The sequence below is a fragment of the Nycticebus coucang genome, chromosome 2 (assembly GCF_027406575.1).
Source record: "Nycticebus coucang isolate mNycCou1 chromosome 2, mNycCou1.pri, whole genome shotgun sequence".
In the NCBI taxonomy this organism is placed as follows: domain Eukaryota; kingdom Metazoa; phylum Chordata; class Mammalia; order Primates; family Lorisidae; genus Nycticebus; species Nycticebus coucang.
This window is the reverse complement of record NC_069781.1, coordinates 149,480,526-149,500,801: the sequence shown is the minus strand read 5'-3', so window position 1 is coordinate 149,500,801 and position 20,276 is coordinate 149,480,526. Positions and strand designations below refer to the sequence as shown.

The following is a 20,276-nucleotide window of genomic DNA, read 5'->3' as shown; positions in this document are numbered from 1 at the left end:
ACACAGGTATTCCTAATTAAGGAGAGAGGGTCCATTTAAGAATTCTAGGGACAGACTAGCCTATGAGGATAATCTGGAACAGCAATGCCTGGCCTCTTGGGGTTCAAGGACCCCTTTGCGAACCCGGTAAAAAATAAATGTCTACTACCCAGGAAAATGCACACTTGTATTTCTATCAGGGAAATAGCTCCATCAGACAGATCTTCAAATGCCCACTCAAAATACCAAGATTCTTTCTTCCTAGGGAAATGCAGCTCTCTCCACACCTCCCTCCTGGCTCATAAGTTCTCACTCCCCCTGTCCCTTCAGCCCACCCACCCAGCCTGCGCTTACTAACCCCAGGTCCCTGCACCCTCCTCCCTCCAGCTCTTCCTAACTCCTGCCCACGTCTTAGCAAATGGTCTCCTTATTAAACTCTCCTCAAATTACCCAATTTGAATGTAGCATCTGTTTCCTCCAAGACCCTGATGGGTCTATTCATATGCATATTTGTTATATATAATACCCATGTATATTAACTATGTGAAATATGTGGTATATAATACCATTATTACATTATAAACTTATGGCCACAGTCCTTGCGTGAGGCTTAACGAAAGTCACTGCACAGTTCCTAGTAGATATCCATGTATTTGTTCCAGGGAGGAAAAAAAAAAAAAAAAAAAAACCTCTTGCTGCTTTGCCCCAGAGAAGATATAACATATATCCTAATATATTCAAGGAGAGGCTCATCTCTTGCTTAGGACAATTAAGGTCATCAGGGGGTAGCCCAAAGCCCTAGGAGACTGGATAGATTTCACTGTAATCCACAACTTCTGCTTTCTCACAGGCTCATAGGCTCTAAATAGGGAGCAGGACATCCCTTTTCAGGCTGAAAGGGAAGTGGGGGAGCCTGCGACATGCTGGTCCTCAGGCCAAGGTACATACCTCCTAGCCCCAAGATATGGAAAGAGGCCCCCAGGTTCAGGGACACAGGCATTCAAAAGGGTAGAACCTCACATCTTCAGCCAGGGGGTGAGAGTAGCAAGAGAAATGCTGAAATCCCATTTGGACACCAGGCTGTCTAAGGACTGAAAAAGTGGGCAAAGCTCCATAGCCACTTTCTACCTCTGGGGTCCTGAAATTTCCATCTTGCTGAGATTTTAAAGTCCCCGATGAGGCATAAGTCTCCTTGGATGGGGCACAGTTCCTAACACAGACACCTGTTAGAACTTTGCGTGTGACCTTGAGGCTGTCATGGAGCCTCGTATCCACAGACAGGAGCAGGGAGCTTGGGGCCAGAAAGATGATTTGTGAAACCAGCTCTGCCATTCCTATGTGACCCCGGACAAGTTCCCTCAATTATCTAAGCCTCAAATCAAGGACAGTGAAGACAATGTTATCCCTGCCCACAGCCCAGGGTGGCCATGGAGATCAAATAAGGTAATTCTGGAAAGTGCTGCACAGTGCTGGGCATACAAGGCCCTCAGTAAAGTATGGCGGTCATCAGGATATACTGACACCAAGGCCCAGAGGGGAGGGGCCCTGGCCAGGGCTGTGCAGAGCCAGGGCTGATGCTCCCACCCCTCACCTTGATGCCTCGTCCCCCCAGGCCCAACCCCCAGTGCCCAGGCACACTTACTACAGGGCCTTGCAGACACTGAGGCAGGGCAGCAGCTGCTCCACACCGATGTCGCCCACAGAGTTGTAGTCCAGCTGCAAGGCCACAGGCCGCCGCAGGTGCTGCAGCACGAAGCCCAGGGCAGCACACTCGGCAGGGCCCACGCCGCAAAACGTCAGCTTGAGATGGCCTACCTTCAGCCCGCGCACAGCCTCCCGTGCCAGCCGCTCCTCCTGCATCTCATACAGGCTCCGGAGGAGCCAGACAAACCCCGGCATGGCGTGCATGCTCTTGGCCTCACCCGGCACGCCTGGCGAGATGGACTGGAAGTGCTTTCGGAGGCTGCAGGCCAGGCACCAGCGGACACGGGCATGCAGCCGGAGCAGGGCCTTCTCGGAGGCCTGGCACTCAGCCAGCAGACCCCGGTGCTCCCGGGACAACAGCCCTGCCAGGAAGGCTGCTGTGATCTGAAGGTTGTGTGGCTCAGCCTTCTGGAGCAGAGCTGCCACGCCACCCTCCTTGCACCCTGAGCCCTGGATGCACAGCCCAGGCAGCAGCCTGGCCAGTGGTGAGCCACCTGGCTTGCTACAGTTGAAAAGGTGTCCAAGCGAGGCTGGCGGTATGTCAGCACTGAGTGCCAGGTAGAAGGCAGCAAAAAAGCACTGGAAAGTGATGTGCAGGAACTCCAGGGGGGCTGCACTCCCCGGCACCACATTTTTGGCACGTACCAGGAAGCCAAGGGCAATGTCCTCAGGGCTGACCTGTGCCGCCTGAAGCTGCTGGGCAGAAAACAGGTAGCAGCACGTGCCCAGGCCCCAGAGAGCCAGCTGGCCAAGGTGCAGGAGGCTGGAGAGCCTGCCCTGAAGGACGCTGGGCCCCAGACCATGGAGTGCTGCGTCTGGGGGAGAGGCCCGCAGCAGAAAGTGCTGCAGGATCAGCAGGTACATATCTGTGGTGGTCTTTGGGGAGCCCCCTTCCTGCAGCAACAGTTCCTGGTGGCATTTGGACACCATCCATGAAAAGACAGGCAGGTGGCATAAACCACGCAGGGCTGAGGTCGTGTGGAGCAGGTGGATGAGGCGGTCAGCCATCCCAGGCTCGTGATGGCACTTCCGCAGGTACAACTCAATGCCCTCCTCCGAGAAGCCCTTGAGGCTGAGCTCCACACAGACGTACTTCCTGAGGAACGGCGACACGGCCGCCGGGCGGCTGGTCAGCACCTTGCGGGCATTCTTCAGCAGGTTGCCCTGCAGGAGGTTGAAGAGCAGGGTCTGGACAGATGTAGAGTCCACTGGAGAGCAGTGACGTTCACTATCTGTGAACCTGAACCTGAACTCATCAAAGCCATCGAAGGTTAATAGGATGCGGTCAGGGTGGTCCAGAAGGTACTGGAAGATGTCCTGTCGTCCAGCATCGGGCCAACAGCAGTGTTCAAAGAGCAACATCTGCACGGACAGCGGTTTGGCCACGCACTGCAGCTGCCGGCAGCTGAACGGAAAGACGAAGAGAAATTCCTGGAAGGCCCTCCCCGTGGCCCACAGCAAATGCAGCCGCTGCAGGAGTGTGCTCTTGCCACTGCCCGCCTCGCCCACCACCAGCACAGTGTCCGCATCTGCGTTGAGGTGGCTGTGGGTGCTGAAGAGCTCCTCCAGGCTGAGGGTGGCCGGGCTCTCCTGCAGAGGGCCAGCCATGCCCACGTCCGCCCGCACTTCCAGGGTATTCTCTGTGTATACGTCCTCCAGGCAGAGGGTCTCCGCCCCATCGTAGGTACTGAGGAAGCGAGACTGAGCCGATACTGTGGCCCTCAGCTTGGACAGGTACTTCTTACATGCAGCAGCTGGAAGGCACAAGAAGTACAAACAGATGAAGGTGGAGATGGGACCTGGCCAGAAGGTGATGCTACTGATGGGACAGAACAGACGTGGGTGGCCATCCCGTCTCCTCCACTCACACGCTGCAGACTTTGAAGACAGTCACAGAACCTTCCTCAGCCTTAGTTTGTGCCCTGTGAGGTGGGGGAAGTGATGGTCCCTGTTCTCCAGAGCAACAGAGATAAAGCACACTCAGTGCTCAGCATGGGGTCCCACAAAAGCAAGCGTGCTCAGAAGACATCAGGTCCTGCCACCATATCTGCTGACACCAGAGGGGCTGGGGCCAAAAGGCCTGTGTCCCAAAGTCCATCCCACCATATGGGCTGAGTGTCCTACCATAGGTCCATTCGCCACTCACCTTAGTTGCCTTTTTCTAAGGGGAAACAGATTCCAAAGTCAGGCACACCTGAGGTTGAAACCTAGGCCCACTATTAATGTGGGGGAGCCACTTGGCTTTTCTGGGCTTTAGTTTTCTTATGGGGACAATCCACACCTCAAAGGATTGTTTCAGGATGCAATGAGATAAAAACAAAGTTTAGAAGAATATCTGACAGTTGGTAAAAATCTCAAAACATGGTGTTCATTACCATGATTAGTGAGTGTGGTAGGCACAACAAGGGCCCCCCAGACATGTCCAGGTCCTAATCCTCAGAACCCATGAATATGTTACCTGACCCAGCAAAAGGGACTCTGCAGGTGGGTTAAGGTAAAGACCTTGAGATGGGGAGGAGTCCCCAGGTTACCCAGGTGGGCCTGGCAATGAAAGGCCCGAGGGAGCCCGCTGGGAGCCTCAGCCAAGTGCTCAGACAAGACCCTCTACCCCCGCCTCTACTCCCGTGCCCTGCTCACACGTCCCACACAGGAGGAGTTCCCCTGACCGGATATGCCTAAAGGGCTGTCACTCTGCCTTTATCATCCTGAAACCAGTGTGAGCAAACCATTTCCTACGTCAGGGTCTAGTTCCCCCTTCCAGAAACGCGGAAGTCCTGGGCCAGAGACTCAGGCTGGTGCCTCAGTGCAGTTCCCTCCATCACAGCCTCACTGCCCCCAACCAAGCACTGACCCAAAAGCTAACGAGTAATTTTTACGGAAGAGCATCTGTAGAGTTGTACCGAGGGGATGCTCTGTGTTTGTGCCTCCTCTTTTGTTCCCCAGAGTTAATAATTACTGTTCCTCTTTCTGCCCTCTGGATATACCTAAGAGCACTGAACAGAGACCATGAGATATATATATTCCTCTCCAAAATATATCCAACATAGATCTTCCTCTTCCAACCTGATTTCCATGTCCATTTTCCAGCCATCACCAACGACAGCAAAATTCTCCAAAAAAAAAAAAAAAAAAGACTCTCTCATTTTAAAGAGAAATAAACACATCACTCGTCTCTTTTAGAAGCTTGGGACATCTTGCACCCTGGTGCTTGATGTTATAATACCCAAGCGACCAGCTATGCTTGATGATATCAACAGCAGGTATTAACCAAGGGCTGAGCCAGGCACTGTGCTCTGATGTCTGTAGCTTGTTCATAGATGCGCTGGTGTACACCCAAGAGCCAAGCATGTGCTTCTAGCCATCCCTTCCACAGGCCCAGAGGGCAGGACCCAGGGTGATAAACCCATCTGTGCACAGCTCAGGAGCCCCTGGAGCCAACAAGCTTTCCCTACCATAGAGGCAGGACAAGGAGAGTGCCAGGCTTGCAGTCTCTTTCTGACAATTTCTTCTTCTGAGAAAAGAGAAAGTGTAGGTGGAGACAGTATACAACCCATCTTCCCCAACCTCATCTTTTAACCTCCCAGCCCAGTTTCCACAGCTGAAAGGTGGAAACAGCAAGACCTCCTGGGGTTGTTGCAGAGGAGCGCTACTGTCTGTAAGGCCCTCGGCAGGATGTCTAGGATGTCCAAGTGCTGCTCTCCAAGCCGCCCCTGTTCCTGAGTTTGGTTGGTGACCATGGGTACTGAGACACATCACATTATCTAAACCCACTGATGGTGAGTAGCTAAATTTCAGAGATCAAGAGATATGAACTCTTTCTCCAAAAAGTGTATTCACATCTTTTTGGTACAGATAATGAGAGTTTGGCTAGTAAGGAACACCAGAACTTAATACAGGGTGGCTCCAGTTACCACTACCCGTGCAGGAGGTAATGAAAGCTTATGGATAGGGCAGTGCCTGTGGCTCGGTGAATAGGGCGCTGGCCCCATATACCGAGGGTGGCAGGTTCAAGCCCAGCCGCGGCCAAGCTGCAACAAAAAAATAGCTGGGCGTGTGGCAGGCAGCTACTTGGGAGGCTGAGGCAAGAGAATCACCTAAGCCCAAGAGCTGGAGATCACTGTGAACTGTGATGTTACAGCACTCTACAGAGGGCAACAAAGTGAGACTCTGTCTCAAAGAAAAAAGAAAACTTATGGATAACACTACACACTTGTATCCTTTTAATCTTCCAAGGCCCAGTGAGGCAGGGGGTGGTGTTGTCCTTACACTGAGGGGACTGAGTCTTAGGGAGGCTGCGCAGCCAGCATGTGGAACGCTCACTGACGTGTGTTCCCTCTTAGCCGTGAGTCCATGCTGGTTTCCTTTCCCTGTTTGATGCGCTGACACCAGGTGCTTACCTTCGAAAGGCAGGGCCAGTGGGACTGGCAATTCCTGAGCACACTGTAGAAGGAAGGCAGCCAATCCATTCGTCTTCATCATGGCGAGATCCAGCAGCCTTCTTGCCTATGGGAAAGGCAAAGCCATTATCTTTCCAGAAAGGCTGACGGGAGAGAGTGGGAAGCTTCCTACTGATGACTATAATTTCCCAGGCATCTCTCTTCCACCAGAGTAAAAGGACAGAGCAACGACCAGATGACCACACGAGTTAAATGAAGTTGCATGCATCCAATGTTGCTCCCTTGCAAACCCAGCAAAAGAGGAAACAGCTAAACAATAAAACAAAACAAAGTGAAAACATAAACCTGCAAAGATAGGGAAAATGGTTCTGGAAGCTGTAAATCATTGGAAGAGAAGTGACTTCATCGAATCTCATGGCTTGAATGCTTGACTATGATCTCTGCTCCCGACTCTCACATTTTCATCTGCAGCCTGAAGCGTCCCTTGAACCCTGGATGTGCACATCCAACAGCCTATTTTCTATCTTTGCTTGGACATTTCATAAACACCTCCAGCTTAATAGATCCAAGACTAAACTCCTGATCCACCCACATATATACCAAACCTGCAGGCTTCCTCATCTCGACCAATGTCAACTCCATCCTTCCACTTGCTCAACCCCAAAGTTTTGGAGTCACCCTTGAAGCCTCTCTTTGGCAATCCATCAGCAAATCCTGTTGGCTCCCTCTTCAAAGTATGTCCAGAAGAGCATTGTCCAACAGAAATACAATGAAAGTACAAATGCAAACCACATGTGTGATTTCAAATCTTTAAAGAGCCACATTTCTGAAGTAAAAAGAAAATAAGGTGAAATTAATTTTAATCACATTATTATATTTAACCCCAAAATACCTAAGATCTTATCATTTCAGCATGTAATAATATTCAAAATCAGCAAGATGTGTTCCAAATCCGATGTGTATTTTGCACTTGCTGAAACTCAGTGTGGACTAGCCAGGTTCCACGTGCTGGACATCCCCCTGCGGCCAGTGTCTACATACTGGACATGCAGCTATCCAGTCCTGCCTTGCTGTCACCTCCTCTACACCTTCCTGACCCAAGCCACCATCACTGCTAAGCTAGAGAACTACAAAAGCTGCCAGACTGGTCCCATGGCTTCTGTTCCTGCCCCACCCCCACCCCCACCCCCATCCCACAGGTCCCACCTCCCCTGTTACAAATCCATCAGCAACCTGAAAGGCCCCAAACAGACAAAACTCCCTGGCTATAAGCCCCTGACATAGGTCACTCTCTAACCTCACTTCTTACTCAAGCAGCACCTTCCTTTAGGGCCTGCTTCCTAAAAACACCACACGTGCCCACCTCCAGGTCTTTGCCTTGGCTGTCCCTGGGCCTGGAATCCCTTTCCCCAGCTACCTCAGCTAATTCCCTGACCTTCTTCAAGTCTTTACTCAAATTTCTCCTTCTCAGTAAGACCTCTCTATGTCATTTAAAATTTGTCATTTTCAAAACCACCCTGACATATCACCTAACCCCAGTGAGAATAGCACTCATCACAAAGTCCCAAAGCTGCAGAGGCTGGCGCAGATGTGGAGAGAAGGGAACACTTTCACACTGCTGGCAGAACTGTGAACTAATACAGAAAAGTTATTCGGAAAGAAGTATGAGAATCCTCAAAGAACTCAAAATAGTCCTTCCATTTGATCCCTCAATCCCATTACTAGACATCTGCCCCGAAGAAAAAATAATAATTTTATCATAAGGACATTTGAACTAGATTGTTTATGGCAGCTCAGTTTATAATTGCCAAGATGTGGCAACAACCTAAGTGCCCACCAACCCGTGAATGGATTAATAAACTGTGGTATATGTACACCTTGGAATACGATTCAGCCTTAAAAAAAATGGAGACTTTACATCTTTTGTATTTACCTAGATGGAGTTGAAACACATTCTTCTTAGTAAAGTATCACAAAAATGAAAAAGCAAGTATCCAATGTACTCAATACTAATAGGAAGCCAGTAGATGAGCTAAAACACGCCCATACAGGAGAAAAACTCAATTCAAGTTGGGAGAGGCGAAAGACTGGAGGAAAGGGAGGGGATGGGTGTGCTGCCACCTAATAGGCACAATGTAAGGATATCTGGCACACCTCCTGGGTACAACCTAACAAATGCAAACATTGTAACCTAATCATTTGTACTATCATATTAATCTAAAATTTAAAACAAAAGAAAAAAATGTATCATTTATCCCCCAAACCCTTCCCAAACTCTTAACTCCTAAACCCACTGCACTTCCTTCTTTCAGCGCTTACCACCTCCCAACACACACTGTGGTTTGCTTCCTTTCATTTATTGTCCCTCACCTTCCCATAGAGTGTAAGCATCTCCAAGACAAGGATGTTTGTCTGTCTTATTCACTGGCGTGTCACCAACACCTAAAAGAAAGTCTAGCAGCTCAAGGACTTGCTGAATGAATGAATGGCAATGGATTTAGAAGTCTCTTGAAAACCAAATACTAACCCCCAAATGGGAAAACTGAAAACTATACAACACACTTCCTAGTATCTATCAGGGGCTCTGGAGCTATCAGCCTCAGGTCCCTCCACCACTGAAGGAAGTGACTAAGACAAGGAGGACTGAGTCAAAATGGCTTATGAAACAGGTCTCTGGTCTCCCTTATCCACTCCAAGCCACTAGCAAGTGTTCTGCATGCCTTGACAAAGTCTGGAGAATGACATTCTGTGAAGAGTGACAGAGAGAGGCCCTGCACTGTGAAACACCAGGCACAATTAAAGAAGTGACTTTCATATCCTAATAATATCCCTATCCTATACATGACCAAACGCAAAGTAGATGCTGATTGCTCAGAGTTTTCCCCACTACCATCACTGCTCTGCCCTATCACCCACAAGGCTCCCAGACCTCTGGTGGTCAGACTTTGCCCCCAGAAAGAAGGTCTGTGACCTACACAGGGAACTTGGTTAACCTAAGAGGAAAGATCTAAAGATATAAACTCTGCCATTTCCCAAGATGTCCACAGTGAAATTCATGGTAGACAAGTTCCTGCATGCTCAGGAAGTTTTAAAGTCCTTCATTTCAATCATGAGAAAGACAACCAAATGCCCACATGCTCAAAGAAAGCAACTAACATAAGGGATAAGAGCCAAACAAATGGGAAAGGGAGAAAGCTACTTGTAGGATAAAAAGTTCATGTAGGTGGAAAAACAACCAATCAATCAACCCAGCAAACAAACAAACAACTCAAAAAAAAAAAAAAAAAAACTCATCATTATGATCCTTAAGTAAAAGAAGATATTGTATACATAAAACAAGAGCAAGATACTATAATAAAGAAATAGCCGGGTGGTACCTGTGGCTCAAGGAGTAGGGCACCGGTCCCATATGCTGGAGGTAGCAGGTTCAAACCCAGCCCCGGCCAAAAACCACAAAAAAAGAAATAGCCAAAAATAGTTCTTACAAATTCAAAGCTTTATAAAAACATGAAAACTTCAAGAGTGTAAAGATACAGCTGCTACTGCCATACAGAAAGTAGAGCAAAAAAACAAAAAAGAGAGAGAGAGAGACAGACAGAAATGGGAAATAAAAGAAAATTAGAGTATCAGTCAAGGAATTTTAATATTCAAATAATAGTACTTCTTACATGCCCACATGAAAGAAAAACACAAGTATAGTCTAGCAAGGGGGAGGGGAGAGGAAGGGGAGAGAACTTAGGAGGGAAGGTGATTGGTGGGATCCCACCTAATGTGCACAATGTGAGGGTGTTTAGCACAGCCCTGGGTGAAGGGCTCAACTACAACTTGAACTTTACCTTATAAATGAAAACAATGTACTCTAAACATTTATACCCTCATATTTATCTGAAATTTTAAAAAAAGTAATAGTTGTTCCATGAAGAGAGGAGAGAGAAAATACAAAGAAATCATCAATAAGCTAATCAAGAAAAATTCCCAGAATATAAAGTTCCCATATTCTTGGGTAACCAGCATAATAAAAGAGCACCAAGACACATAATTGTGAACTTTCAGAATGTTAGAAACTAAACTAAAATTTTCCAAGCTTCCAGAAAGAGTTATAAAATGGTTTTGGAATTCTTAGCAGCAATACTGGAAGGAGAAGATAGTGGAATAAAAATGCTAAAGGAAAATGATGACCAACACAGAATTTTATACCCAACCAAACTATCTATCCAGTACAAGAGAACTTTTAGACATGTAAGAACTCAGAAATTTTAACTCCCAGAAACATTTATTCTAAAGAATTGACTATAGAATATTACCTATCAAAATGGAGTAAACCAGGAAAAAGGAAGACACAGTATTTAGGATATAGGAGACCCAACACAGGAGGACCAGGAGGGGAAATCTCAGGATGTTGGCTGCATACTACAACATGAGTTCAGACAGAATGGAGCAGTGACTCAGGCATATCAAGCGCAGTTATTTCTTAGATATCTGGGCAAACCTGGCCCTGAACTTTATTTACATTTGGCTTGTCCTCACCATGAACTAATATCATTCCTTTTCTCAAATACTACTGCCTCAGTCAGCTGAGGATATTCATTTCACCCCACTGATGTGTTTAGCCTTGACCTATTCCAGGAAGCTAGAATAGTCTTTGACATAATGACAAGGAGCATGCAGACAAGACCACTTGCTCTGACCATCTTCCTGTTGGACATCCACACATGACTCATATCAACCTTGCCAGTGTCTCCAGCAGTAATGGGACCTATATTTCCCCAGACTCATTCATCAACTTGCCTGCTGGCTTCCCAGAGGGGTCCTTATAAACTCCCGAGGAAGGTAAAGCCAGACCATGCCCCTGAGACCCTGTTCAGCTTCCCTGACTTGGGAGGCTTCATCTAAGAAGGAGCAACAGTATCCTTTCTTTACATGGCTGTGTTTGGCTTGCTACTCAGTTTTTCAAAATAAAATACATTATTTGGGGATTTATTTTAAAATGTGCTAAAACCATAAAGAAAAGCAAAGGAATGATTAACACAAAAGTCAGGCTGGTGTTCAGCCCTAGCAGTTACAACTGAAATGGGGCCCAGGTATGGACAGTGTCCTATTTCTTAACCATTTACACTGTGCATATGGAAATGTGCATACGCTTCTGCGGGCATGGGACATTTTCCAACTTAAATGTGTTTAAGTTAATATTGTGATAAGAGCCACGCAATTCAGAGTTCAGTCTGACACCTCAGCCCCATCGACTGCAGCAGTTGCGTGAGTCACACAGACAGCTGGCATTACAGCTGGTGTTACCAGCTTCAGGTTTCCTAACAATTACTCTACCCAACTGAGCAAGTTTGCCACACAGAGCCCCCACATCTTATGACAGACAGAGAACAGCATAAGCTCTGGAGAAAAATAGGTCTGGATTCAAATCCTAGCTGAGCCACTTCCTACATGGGTAATTTGGGCAGTTTCTTCATCGTTAAGCAACAATACAGTCACTCTACTCCCTCATTAGGGTGTAGTGGGGCTTAAACAAGATGATACAGGGAAAAGGCTGAGGATAGTGCCTGCTGTGTGACTCACTAAAAAGTAGCAACGAGTTTTGGGGGGATTCAGTCTTTAACTTGCATTTGTTGAATTCCACAGCATTTTTCAGCCCCCAGCCTGCAATCAATGACAACCACTTCTTTATAGAAAATTAAAAGGTTGACTGGGGGGACATGTTAGTTGGACATACCACAAGTGCCTCCAAAATGGAATCAGAAATTCAGCCATTTAGGGAAGGCCACCAAATCAGAGAACGATAGAAAGCCAGAGCTCAAAGGAGGCTCAGAGAAAGCTGGAACCTAAAAACTTAAACTCAGGCAGTGTAGTCCCTTTGTAACCTCCTACAATTCCCAGATCTGTATCCCCCAGCCCTTTTACCTGCTAAACTCAGTCCTGGCCTTCAATGTTTGCTTCTCTTGTCCTATTTAGCCCTTTCTTAAGATGAATTCTTAGCCCACTAAAATCCAATTCTTCTTCTTTCCTAATAGAAGCACTTAAGGTTATAAATTTCCTTCTATGTTCTGCTTTAGCTGCATCCCATAAATTTTCACATGTAATTTTCTCATTATTGTTTGGTTCTGATTTCCATTATAATTTCTTCTTTATCCCATTTTCTTTCTCCATGAATGTGAATACTTCCTCTGTTCATGGTCTGTCTCCCGTGGGCCCTGGGGATATAGGCTACCTTCTCCAAACCCCTCAGAGCATCTGCACCAGACCACACTGCTGAATGTCTGATCAACAATGACAAGACACAATCTTGTAACTTCCCCAGTGGGCTGATTCAACACCCTTAACAAACACAAGAGACACTAAGGTAGGTACAGTGAGTATTGTGTCTCTGGTACTGCCCTCGGAGTGAGGCTCAAAGAGATTGTGCCCAGAGTAAGATCGTAAGTTTCTTGTGCACTAATTAAAGGGGATCACCCTATGTCAGCCCTGTAAATATTTAGACAGCTTTAAATCAGCCTTGAAGACAGATTAGTTTACTTCACCAAGCTTAACCGAAGCTTACCTAGACTCATTTGGACACCAAAGATATTTTTTTTATTGCAATTTGCTGGGGTTGGGTTCGAACCCGCCACCCTTGGTATATGGGGCCAGTGCCCTACTCACTGAGCCACAAGTGCCGCCCAGCCAAAGATATTTTTTAACAAATAGACAAAAATAACAACTAAAAAGGTTTCCCAACCCAGCCCATCCTAACACTAAAATGTAATTCCAATTCATTCATTCATTTAATAATTTGTTGATTACATCAACAAGTATTCATCAACTAGTTACTAAGTGCAAAGCCTGGCACACAGTAAGCACCTAATAGATTCTGGCTGAATAAAAAAATGAACAATAAACGAATGAGTCAAAACTTAGGTCCAGCCCTGGCCCTCTCATTAACTTCTGTGAACTTATTCAAACCACTTTCCTAGGCCTCAATTTCCAGTCTACAAAGTGGAATATTAATGATTATTCCATTTGCATCACAGGAGCCTTGAAGATCACTATTTGAACAAAAAAAAAAAAGAGAGAGGGAGTTTCAAAAATACCCACCAGATACTTTTCTGTCCTTGAGGTCTCTGTTGAATCATTACATTTTCAAGGGCAGTTATATCCTAACTCCAACATATATGATCTAATGCCATTTCATATCAGAAATCTTAGGTAGACGTTTAAACTATGTTAGTACGTAATGTGCTATATTAGTTATAAATAGAGATTTAATATAATGAAGTGCTCTCATTTGTTGAGGTGTTAATTTAAAACAGACAACAATAAAAGTGTACAAGTACAGAGAGTCACCGATAACAGAAACATTAGCAGCAATAAAATTGATGAGTGCTCACCATGTACCAGACATTGTTGCCAGCCTTACGCAAATTAACTAATTGAATCCTCCCAAGAATCTAACAGGGTAGGGACCAAAAGACTATTATCAATGTTTCACAGATGAGGAAACTGGGACAGGAGAGATTGAGAATGGAGAGGTTCTATAGGGAAGCCTGGGGTCACACAGAGCTGACCTTGAACCTGCATCATTCTAGCTCCAGAAGCTAACCACTGGGCCACCACATGACACTTCCTGTCTGTCATCAGAAGTGGTATGTTGCCAACAACTGAGTAGCTTTCACCTACCTTTTTAAGGGGAACCCCATGAACCAAGTTTCCCTCTGGGGCCGACTTCACAGGACAAATCAGTCTTGGTGACTAAGCACCCTATGCCTGCAAGTTCTGTGACACAGGGCAGAGCACCTTACCCTCTGGGAGGACGTGAAGATTGGCAGTCTGATTTCATCACACTCGTACTGGCTGACAAAGCCTCGCTCCCGCGCCAAGTCCAGCACCCCCTCCACATGGCTGTAGAGTCTCCTCACAATGACTGGCCGGTGACTCTGCAGGTCCTGGGCTGGGTGGAGTGAATGGGGGTCCCAGCAGTCATGCAGCTCCAGGGACTGGGTGCTGGCCTGGGCCTCCCTGACAGCCGCAATGAGCTTCTCACAGCCCCAAGCACCCTTACTCCAGACAGTGTCTAAGAGGCATCTGGCTGAGTGGGAGAGGGGCTGGCCCAGGACACAGAGGCCCTCGTATTCCTCCCAGGAGAGGACTTCCCAGGACAGCAGGCAGTCCAGGATGCTCTCAAAGCCTTCCAGGGATCCTGAGACCAGCAGCCGCACAAGCTGGCTTCTCTGTGCCTGCAAAGCCTCCTGTGAGCACATTTCGCAACCTGGGGAGGAGAGCAAGGTCAGTACAGAACTTCTCCAAAAACCAGAAGGGGTGCAGGGCAAGGCCAGGGCAAGTCAGCCCACCTGAGCCCAAGTGGACCATGGTTATACCCTCAGACATTACGTAATCTAAGCTCCCCATTGTACAGATGAGCAAATTGAGGCCCAGAGATGGCGAGAAATGCCTCAAGGATCCACAAAAAGTTTGAAATAGCAATCAAGAATTAAATCAAGGCCCCTGACTCAGCTGGTTGCAGTGGCTCATGCCTGTAATCTTAGCATTCTGGGAGGCTAAGGCAGGTGGATTGAGCTCAAGAGTTCAAGACCAGTCTGAGTAAGAATGAGACCCCATCTCTACCCAAAATAGAAAAACTAACGGGGTGTGGTGGTGGGCACCTATAGTCCCAGTTAGGTGGGAGACTGAGGCACAAGGATTACTTGAGCCCAAGAGTTTGAGGTTGCTGTGAGCTATGACACCACAACACTCCATCTAGGGCAACGGAATGAGACTCTGTCTCAAAACAAATAAAAAAACCCTGACTCCCATTTCCATGCTTGCTCTCTGGCTTAAGAAGTTTTAAAAGGCCCGAACTAAAATTAGGAGCAAAGTCTCTCAAGGAATTAGGAAATTAATCCTCTTCAAGGCAGGGAGAGAGGGCTCTTCCATGCTGGCTGGATTTAAGTCACAGCAGTTTCAGTAACGGCTGATATTTATTAAGCACAGACAGTGTGCCAGGCCCCAATCTAAGTGCTTTTCTGTGTGAATTCAATTAACCCTCCGAGCACTTTGAATAGGTGCTGCGATCAGCCCATTTCACAGATACAGACACTGAGGCAGAAAGAGGCTAAGCGATTTGCACAACATGTCACATCTAGACTGATGGACCTAGAATTTGAACCCAAGCAATGTGACTTTGGAATACATGCCTTTATACTTGGGTTCCCCAGAGGGGCCCCGAGCCCATCCTGCATACATAACACACTCTACTCCAGGTGGGGAGACCCAGAACATTGCTACAAAGATCCCAATCTCAGCCAAATGAAAAACCATGGTGCAAACCAAGTAGTTTCAAAGCTTACTGAGGTTCTGTGCCCATTGACATTCCCCTCTACCTGGCCCACAGCCCTTACTGGCCTCCCACACCCTCATCACCAGCCACGCTGTACATGTTGCTGCCACAGCACAGCTCTACCATTGTCATGGGGTCCAGGACAAGGGCTGCTGCAGTGCCGGGGGAAAATGAAACTGAAAGGGTGTGGGCATGGGAAAAAAGCATGATCTTTTTCTAAGTCAAGAACATTCTGAGACACCCAAGGGAGCAGTTGCCAAGTGGCCCAGGGATTTTGCCTCTTTCTTGTTGATAATTTATATGTCTCCTTACTCGGTCCCCATTGGAATCGTCCTGGCATCCCTAAGCTTGGCAGAGCTCTGACCCCAAGGAGGCCCTGTCAGGATGTCCATGACTCAAAAATCCATTGAGGGAGGGTAGGGGTCAGAATACTGTGGCCATCCTCACAGGACAGCCAAGGTGAGCAAAAGGAAAAATCTCCATTCTTTCAGAATGCTGCCAACACACAGCCTAGCAGTCTTGTGCCGGCCAGATGGGGAAACTGAGGCAGTAAGGTTACTTGTGTGTCCAGTAGCTTGGGAGGGTGTGCCCACTGCAAAGGTCACTGTAAACAAGGAACAAAAATAGTTTTCTCCAGCCAAGCAGGTCCCCTCCTCATATCTACCTCCAAGCAGGAGAGCAGGGGTGGTGGGGGAGGAGAGGGCAGGAAGGGTTGGACAAGCTCAGCTGTGGAAACACCAGCCACCCTGCCCAGGTCCTGGGGAAAATAACCACCCACCTACCCTCCCTCCATAAGTAGCCCAGAAAAGGAGTCAGCACTCTGCCTAGGCCTGGGGAGCCTGAGCACAGCCAGGAATCAAAGAAGGTTGAAAGTCAAGTTGAGATAGGACAATAAATACTTGCTCCTCTTACCCAGAGAACGTCTGAAGAAGGATAGCTGCTTTTTCCTTCTCAGAGGGACAGCCTGGACCACCTCCCCCCATCAAAGCTAATTAGGCTTGGGAAAGCAGGGGCAGCCAAGCCATCTGTGAGCAGGAAGCCAAGAGCCCAGCAACACAGGACTGGCAGGCCTAGCTCTGTCCAGACCCCACCTCCAGGGAAAATCCCAAAAGGATGAGCCAGAAGCCAGAGTTGGCCAACCAGCCTTCTAGAACTAGGTAATTCTCAAAGTTCTGGCGCAAAGCCTTGTACATCCACCATGACTCTTACTGAAAGACCCCCCTGGAGGGACACACGCAGCCACAAGGTGACAGGCTGCAAGTAAGCAGGCGCCCTTCCCAAACACACCAGCCTGACAGATGCTTAAGCCATACACACCCAGGTAGTGACATCAGGGTTCTGTAAACACCTGGAGAGGAAGTCACATCCCTGCCCTGGCCTTCTTCCAGAAACTTCACAGCAAAGACAATCCCTGAGGACCAATTCAGCAGCCCCTTGTCTCTGAGCAGGCATTGCCTTGTCTCATCTTAAACACCTAAGGAGAATCTGGCCTTGGTGTTGTTCTCATGACCCAGCTCAGGAAGTTCACTAGTTCAGGAAGTCTCTCATTATATCTAGCTTAAGTTTCTCCTGCTTGAGTTTAAATTGAGAGAAAACAGACATTCACTCATCACCTGTTTCATAAAAACCCTCCCTAAAATCCTACCTCTTGCCTCTTAATCACCTGGTCAGACTTCCCCTCGTCAGACTAAATATTATCAGGCTGTCTCCACTGCCTTTTCTTCTCAACTTCAGTTATTACTTCAGAAATGCTACTGTTCTCCCCCAGGTAAGGTCCATGCAAAGAATGGGGGTACTACCTGGCTTAGAGAAAGAGCAACCTACATGGGCCCTCCCTCAACCCCAGGGCCAGGCCTGAGCCTTGATCCCTCCTTCTGTCCTGAGACCATAGTCAGCCTGGTCTTTTTGGAGTCAAGACTGGGCTGCTGTTCTTAAATGCTAATCTCAGCCGGCTGCATCCATACAGACAGGAGAGTAAAGGAAACCCAGGAAAGCCCAACTTCTGAACTATCCTGGGCCCTAGCTGGGGCCAACTCCCCCACGGCACTGGATCCATCCCCGACTACCACCATCCTCCATCCTCCCTTTTCCTGAGCTTCTCTCCCTAAGACGCCTGTTCCCATCAGTGCACGACACTCATTTTTCTATTGTAAAAGCAAAACTCTCTCTCAACTCCCTCCTTCCCTGATTGGCTCCAATCCCATCTCTCAGCCCCCCTTTATAGCAGGCCTCCCTGTCTGTTGCCTGGTCTGAGGTCCCCAAGTCCTCCTCTACCCTCCCTTTCTCTCCAGTGGGACTTCCCCACCCAACTCCAGCAAGACAGCTTTGGTCACAATCACCAATGACCTCCCATTGTTCAAAACAGCTCTCATTTTGCTTGCTGGGCCAAAGGCATTGGTCCCTTTGCCCTCTGTCCTCCCGGGAGCACTTTCCTCACTGCCGTCCAGGACACCCTGACGCTGGTTTTTCCTCCCATCTCACTGGCTGTTCTTTCTGTCTCTTTGGCTGTTCCTAATCCTGGGGGCCCCTTCTTTCCTTCTTCATGTCACTCCCTAGCTCAGCCCACCTGCTCCTGAGACTAAAGACCAGCTATATGGTGATGATGGCCCAAATGTTATATCCAACTCCGACCTCCCCCCTAAATTTTTCTCACTCTACTCAGCAGGGACGTCTAACAGTGTCTCAGACAACTGGACAAACACATGACCAAACTCCTCACCTTCCCTGGAACAACTCCCACTTCAGCTGATGGGGGCTCCAAACTTCCAGATGCCGGAGTCATCCTTGACACCACCTTTCTCTTGCATCCCAAATCCTATCAACCCAGCCTTCCAAAACATATCCCAAACCTGCAGGTCTGAGATATTTTTCGCCACCTCTGTCATGGTTCAAGTCCCCACGTCTCTCCCCAGAGTGACGCAGTGATCCCCTCCCTGGTCCCCCTTCTGCCTTCACCCCACTGAAGGCTCTTCTCCACCCCACAACTAAACTACCTGCTGGACCCCAAGTCACAGCCGGTGATGTTGTTGGAAGCCCTGCAGTGGCGCCCACGGAGAGTGAGCTTTCCCCAGAAAGCCACATGGCCGGCCCACGACTCAGCCTGCTCAGGTGCCACAGTCCTCAACTGTGCTTTGTAAAGCTGCTAGACCCAGCCTCAGCCCCCCAGCCCTTGTCCCCACCTGACATGTATTTAGGCATTTCGTTGCTGTCGGCTCCTTTCTAGAATTGCACTCCATGAGGGCAGGGGGTTTTGTCTGATTTTCCCATTGTTGGATCCCAGGCACCTCATCCCCAGCATCGCTAGACTGAATGAAGCAAAGAAGGGATGGCCCGGCCGGACTTTGTGGGAGGCAGGTTCTCCCTCCACAGCCCCCGCGACCCCAAGGCACAGCCTCAACTCAGGCCTCAGCGGCCCCTCATCCTCCGTACTCACAGCCTGCCAGTCCTCGCCCCCCTTTCCTTCTACCCACCCCCCATCTACGCCCGGACTCCCCCAGGGGAAACCGAGGCAGTCCTTCCCCAACCGGGGGGCGGGGCCGACGACCGCCGGGCAGCAAGTGTCTGAGTCCCATCACTCACCCCAGCCCGGCGCCCCGACTTCTCCGCCTGGGAATCCGGCTCCAGCTCGGGCTGGGCGCCCTCTGCTCCACCCCGCGGTGCCGGCACCCCGAGCACCGCGCACTCTGCCCGCCCCTCCCCTGCTCCGTCCGGGACCGCCGCACCCTTCCCGCCCCGCCCGACGGCCGGCAGGGACTCACCTGGGGCCGGGCGGGACGGCAGGCGAGACCCAGGCCGAGCCACCTGCGGAGCTGGAGGGCCAGGACGCACAGCTGGGTGGGCTCGCCCTCCTGGGCCGCATTTCAACCCGGAGGGAACACTGCCCGCCCCCACCCCGCGCACAAACACAAGGACACGCGCCCGCACTCCCGGCCGCAGCCCGTGAAATGGGAGCGGGAAAGCTGCGGGCGCCCGGGGACGTGGGGACCGGGCGCGCTCTGAGGGACCAGGAAGTCCAGCGCTTCATCTTGCGACATTCCCAGAGTTGCGCTTTCCGGAGTGCGGGGGTCACGTGCCGAGGAAGAGTGGCCAGTCCTTGAAAGTTACTCTCTTTCATTTTTCCCCCAGTCCTGTGTTTACCTGGCCTGGACACCTCGCTAACATTGCCTGGTCCGCTTGACTCAGAAACAGTATCAAATCAGAATTGAATAGCACTGTTTTGTTTCCATTACGTTTATTTTATTTTACAGTTTTTTCCTGAACAAGTGGCACTGGTTTTCCATTTAAGCTATTAATATAATTGTTCCTTTTAAAACACTTGTATTTGGGGCGGCGGCTGTGGCTCAGTGGGTAGGGTGCCGGCCCCATATACTGAGGGTGGTGGGTTCAAACCCAGCCCCGGCCAAACTGCAATAAAAAGATAGCCGGGCGTTGTGGCAGGTGCCTGTAGTCCGAGCTACTTGGGAGGCTGAGGCAAAAGAATCACCTAAGCCTGGGAGTTGGAGGTTGCTGTGAGCTGAGATGCCACCGCACTCTACCAAGGGTGACAAAGTGAGACTCTGTCTCTACAAAAAAATAAAAATAATTAAAAAAAAAAAACACTTGTATTTGGGTTTCTTAAAAAATGTGAAGTCTATTTAAAGAAAAATAAGGACAACTAGCATTTCCACAGTGCTTACTCTGTGCTAGCCCTTACAGTTAACTCAGTTAATTCTTCTTATACAGTATTGACTATTACTACCTCTAACTTAGAGATAAAGAAACTGAGGCAGAGAAAGTTTAATTCACCTGCCCAAGAGGTGACAGCAGAACTGGGATTTGCCCCAGGCCTGTAGCACCGGAGGTCACCTTCTAACTACTGCTGACACACAGTTGGC

General features: G+C 48.7%; 1 protein-coding gene across 2 annotated transcripts in view; it reads right to left on the bottom strand.

The window, feature by feature from the left end:
• NOD2 (nucleotide binding oligomerization domain containing 2) overlaps positions 1–19,411 on the bottom strand; it is a 39,066-nt gene extending 19,655 nt beyond the window's left edge. The window contains exons 1-4 of one of the 2 annotated variants that reach the window (XM_053582164.1): positions 19,161–19,411; positions 13,868–14,334; positions 6,081–6,186; positions 1,622–3,437 (exon numbers count right to left, since the gene is read on the bottom strand). In XM_053582164.1, the coding sequence (XP_053438139.1) occupies positions 1,622–3,437; positions 6,081–6,186; positions 13,868–14,326 (2,381 nt within the window). In that variant the 5' untranslated portion in view covers positions 14,327–14,334; positions 19,161–19,411. Of the gene's footprint in view, positions 1–1,621; positions 3,438–6,080; positions 6,187–13,867; positions 14,335–18,981; positions 19,085–19,160 lie in introns of those variants that run through there. The other variant, XM_053582163.1, reaches the window with a different exon arrangement.
• Between the last annotated feature and the right edge of the window lie 865 nt (positions 19,412–20,276).